The following is a 5,000-nucleotide window of genomic DNA, read 5'->3' as shown; positions in this document are numbered from 1 at the left end:
CTATGGTAAAAGTCGTATTTGAAAATTTGGACACAAAACTCGTCCTTCAAATTAGATCGATCGCGCGATTTAAATGACCCCCATTTTGGCAAATCTTCTTAAAGCTGGGACTTGCATCGATTTTTGAAGGCAGGGACTATAATACGCTTCAACAGTCGTAACGTCACTTCCCCCGTAATGACGCATGGTAACTTAGTAACTGGCTCCAAACTATCGGAACAATATGAAATATTTCTCCGACGACTATAAGAGCGTATCCAGAGGGGGAAAAAACCCATTATAAATCTGATCATGTTTTTACTTTTACACATTCTGATTACAAGAGTTATAGCCAGCATGAAGAATAAAAAGTACAGATTTTCTTTGTTTAGAACCAAGATGGCCGCCGTTGCTGTGCGACGTGACATCCGACTATTGAATCCAATTTCCAGGCCAAATGTTTAAATACGACTTTTTTCCAGAGTACGGTTTAACCTTCTCCATACCAACAATAGGAAAATCGTCACATTCGTTACGATACAACCAACACTTTTCTTATTCAAATGTCTCTTGTTCATCATAAAATTGGGTTCAGTAGTCTGATGTCACGCCGCCCGGCAACGGCGGCCATCTTGGTTCTAAACAAAGAAAATCATTACTTTTTATTCTTCATGCTGGCTAGAACTTTTCATACGCCTTGTGATCAGAATGTGTAAAAGTCAAAACATGATCAAATTTATGTGTTTTTTTCCTCTGGATACGCTTTTATGCTCGCCGGAGAAATATTTCATACGGGCGTCCGCAATTGTTTAGAGCCAGTGTTACTAAGTTACCATGCGTCATTAGAAGGAAGTGACGTTACGACTGTTGAAGAGTATTTAAGGAAAATAAACAGTGTGTTGTAGAGTATGTTTTGCTAAAAAAAATTTATGTATCGCAAGAACTTTACCGCTATTGTGTTTGAGTGATAAAACATACATTTTTATGTTAGTTGGGTGCGAAGTTTTAGGGAAAATCCTGAAAATGGCTGATAAGGAGAGAGTTAAGTTGGGTTTTAAGTTGATGTCAAACTATGATAAAATCTCTTAACTTACATGTACAGAAATGGCATTCCCGTCCTTCTCAACCCTTTCTACGGTCTTGTAAGGGCTTGTGATGATGGTATCTGTATAGCTGACATAGGGAGGCAGGAACATGATCAACACAGTATTCAAACCTTCTCGTTTGGATGCGTCGTCGTGAGCGATCATCAAATCCATCTCGATGCGTGAACTGGAAGAGGCGAGTTAAAATCAAATTATTTGTAATCCTTTGCCTTAAACTAGAGCTTTTATATAGCGCAATATCCACTAAAATGTGCTCAAAGCGCTTCACAGAGGGTCCCTGACCAACGTCACATGTAGACATGTTAGGCCTGTTAGGCTATATTACAATTTATTTCCGACAGAGACAACGCTGTTGACGGTCAGGTTCTCATTTTACACCTGAGTACGATGAGAGAATGTGAGTAAAGAGGCTTTTCCAAAGACTCAACTATGGGCCTAGCGAGACTAGAACCCAGGACCTTCCGATCCGAAAGCGATGTCATACCACTAGACCACATAGCCGCACAATGATAACAATATTATTGATGCTGTGCGTTTAGGTAAAATTCTCGCAACATCCACCAGCCGGATATAACCCACAAACACACAAAACTATTTGTAACCCTGAATGTTTATAGTCAGATTGACAGAATTTAGTGAGAACTAATCATTAAATTGGCTGTCTAAAAACAAATAGCTGAGTGACGTCAATTTCGTTCCTTCTATACGATTCTCCAACTCTTGCGTTTGAAATTTGTAACAAGTTTCCCCCTCCACAACCCCCTGCGCCCCCCCCCCCCAAAAGACAACAACTTGAGCTTGAACTTTTTTGTAGTGCAATATCCAGAAAACGTTTTCAAAGCGCTTTACAAGGGATCTGTAGACAACATCAAAACTAAACATAGATAGGAACAGGACGGGTTGTGATACCTTTAAGGCGGTATTGCAATTCTATTTTCGGACATGGACAACGCTGTTAACGGTCAGCAGGTACTCATTTTACACATGAGAACGGTGAGACAATGTGAGCACAGAGCCTTTTCCAAGGACTCAATTATGCGCTGCTCACAACGGGACTCGAACCCTGGCCCTTTAGATTCGAAAGCGAGTGTCAGACTACTAGACCACATAGCCATACAACTGCTGGGAACCTCGGGAGCGCAGTATTGGGAATGAGTTCGAAATTTCAAACACAAGAGTTGGGGAATCTTTCTTATTTATAACCGATAACGTAGTCTTTCTCTAGAGCCATAAGACCACGGAGCGGGAGTTTATCAATAGCATTGCTTGCTATCCTTTGGATACGAGGCTAGTCTGTCGCAAAGTAATTTCGGCCAGATCTCTCAGACCCATCATTGCTGGGTGGATAGGGGGAATCCAAAAAAAATAAAAAAATATCTCGTGAGAATCCGGAATCGATCTCGGTCCCTTTGCGTGTGAAGTGAGTGTTCTACAAACTGAACTATCGGTACGCCTCAGATAACCCATCCATTCACGCATATCTTGTTTTTATTAATTGGATTGACCCTTAGTCGTTTTCTTTGGTCTGGCTAAAATAGAGGGTTGGTAATTTGACCATAAGAATCATTACTAGTAAGGTCAAAATCTATTTTTAGTAACACAGGATGTGTGTGGATATGAATATGAAAATTTCTTCAACTCTTGTTTTGTTTTTTTTTTTTTCTTAAAAAAACCAAAAAGATAGGGGAATCTCATAAGTAGACGTCTGTATGGGTATAATGAAACATTGTGAAATAGGATTCAATAGTCTGAAGTCACGTCCGCGCAGCAACGAGCAGCTTGGTTCTAAACAAATAAAATCGGTACTTTTTATTCTTCATGCTGGTGGCTAGAACTTTTTCACATGTCATGTGATCAGAATGTATTAAAGTCAAAAACATGATCAGATTTATAATGTTTTTCTGCGCTAGATACACTTTTATGCTGGTCGGAGAAATATTTCATAAGGCCGATAGTTTAGAACCAGTTACTAAGTCACTATGCGTCATTACGAGGGAAGTGACGTCACAACTGTTGAGCCCTATAGGGAATAAGATTAGCGGAAGAGTAGCGTCCTTTGATTGGACGTCACCCATAGTCTGAGTTATTAGAGAGAGAGAGAGAGAGAGAGAGAGAGAGAGAGAGAGTGTGTGTGTGAGAGAGAGAGAGAGAGAGAGAGAGAGAGAGAGAGAGAGAGAGAGAGCGTCATGTTGGTTGTGCGCATGCGTCTCTCGTCCTTCCGCGATGACGAGAGACGCATGCGCACAACCAACATGACGTTCTATCTCTAATAACTTTTCCACCGGTGACATCACAGACTATGAATGACGTCCAATCAAGGGACGTTACTCTTCCGCTAATCTCATTCCCTATTGGGGTTTATCCAAAACCAAAAAAAAACCCCCCAAATAAAAACAAAAAAACAAACCAACGTACGAGGTTGAGTTGACATCGTCTACAGCAGCGGTTATGTTGAATTTGAGTTCCTCTGACCCAGTCCTCGACGCCGTGACTACTACATCCAGTATGTAGATGAACTGTGACACGTCCAAACCGAAGCTAATCTTGTGCGTGGAAGTGTCCGAAGATAGTTCCTGGTCGGCCATCTGGATGGTGACCTCTAGCGTGAAGGTATCGTCCCACTTCACGTAATCGGCTGTGCGTTGGGACATTCCTATCAGAATAAATAAAGAGTAATAATAATAATAATAATAATAATAATAATAATAATAATAATAATAATAATAATAATAATAATAATAATAATAATAATAATAATATAATAATAATAATAATAAAATCTTTATTGTCCATAAATATGGCAATTTGTCATTTAGTTACACTTGTTATAACGTTAAATGATAACTGTAACATTGAACAGATATTTCACTCCTACTTATTTTCTCTCTCTCTCTCTCTCTCTCTCTCTCTCTCTCTCTCTCTCTCTCTCTCTCTTCCTCTCTTTCTTTCACACGTGCGATATACACAACATAAACATATTCATTTCGTTTTCAATTTGTTACAATTGTGGCAATTCGACACCAAAATTATCATCATTATCAATTGGTCAGTTAATCTAACATTAAATAAATTAATCAGTCAATCAGTCAACTTAATGAAATACACGGGTAGTTAAACTCTCATTCGTGACTCACACACAGTCTATAGTGCGGCTATGTCGTCTTAAAACTATTAAATAGAGATGCCTGAATGAGTCAATAAAATGGAGATAAAGATAAAGGGAGTAAATCTGACACATGAATGAACAACACAAAACAAACGACGTTTCGGCCCTTGGCCTTTATCAAGTAAACACAGAATACATATATATTTATATTAAAACTTTCGGATCGGAAGCTCCTGGGTTCGAGACTCGATCGGCGCATAGTTGAGTCCTTGGAAAAGACTCTTTACTCACATTCTCTCAACGTACTCGGGTAGTAGTAGTAGCGTATGGCTACACCTCCAAATGTATTTCGTCAACCCAGCTTCTAAAGTCTTCCTCCGCCCTAAGGATGGTTTCGTAGCCACCTTCAAGTTTAGTGACTGGACGTACTCGGTTGTAAAATGAGTACCTGGCCTTTAACAGCGTTATCTCTGTCAGTAAAAAAATTGTATTATCGCCTAACAGGCGCCATGTCTTTATGTTACGTGTTGCTATTGGTCAGGGACCCTTTATAAAGTGCATGAGCACGTTTTGTGGATATTGCGCTATATAAAAACTCAAAGCTCAACAGTCTCACAATGGTATTATGTCATGGTGGTTCATCTGCTGAAAATAGAGCAGAGAAGTCTTGACGTCACACCCTCCACTCTTCCGGTTAAAAACTCATTAGAAGTGTATAACCAACCAGGACTAACTATAAATAGTTCAAACTACCAAACACGAAATATTTCGGGCTCCAAACCCTTCTTCAGCCAACAAAAACAACAACA

General features: G+C 39.6%; 1 protein-coding gene across 1 annotated transcript in view; it reads right to left on the bottom strand.

Moving 5' to 3' along the window:
• The window catches only part of LOC144975782 (uncharacterized), a 107,424-nt gene that overhangs the window by 18,411 nt on the left and 84,013 nt on the right, over nucleotides 1-5,000 (bottom strand). Inside the window, exons 29-30 of the mRNA XM_078919970.1 lie at nucleotides 3,501-3,738; nucleotides 1,074-1,251 (exon numbers count right to left, since the gene is read on the bottom strand). Of these exons, the coding sequence (XP_078776096.1) occupies nucleotides 1,074-1,251; nucleotides 3,501-3,738 (416 nt within the window). The remainder of the gene's footprint in view (nucleotides 1-1,073; nucleotides 1,252-3,500; nucleotides 3,739-5,000) is intronic.

The sequence above is a fragment of the Berghia stephanieae genome, chromosome 6 (genome assembly GCF_034508935.2).
Source record: "Berghia stephanieae isolate SIO BIC M18660-M18661 chromosome 6, UCSD_Bste_1.3, whole genome shotgun sequence".
Taxonomy (NCBI): domain Eukaryota; kingdom Metazoa; phylum Mollusca; class Gastropoda; order Nudibranchia; family Aeolidiidae; genus Berghia; species Berghia stephanieae.
Note: the sequence above shows the minus strand (reverse complement) of the source record. Positions and strands in the feature narration are given on the sequence as shown.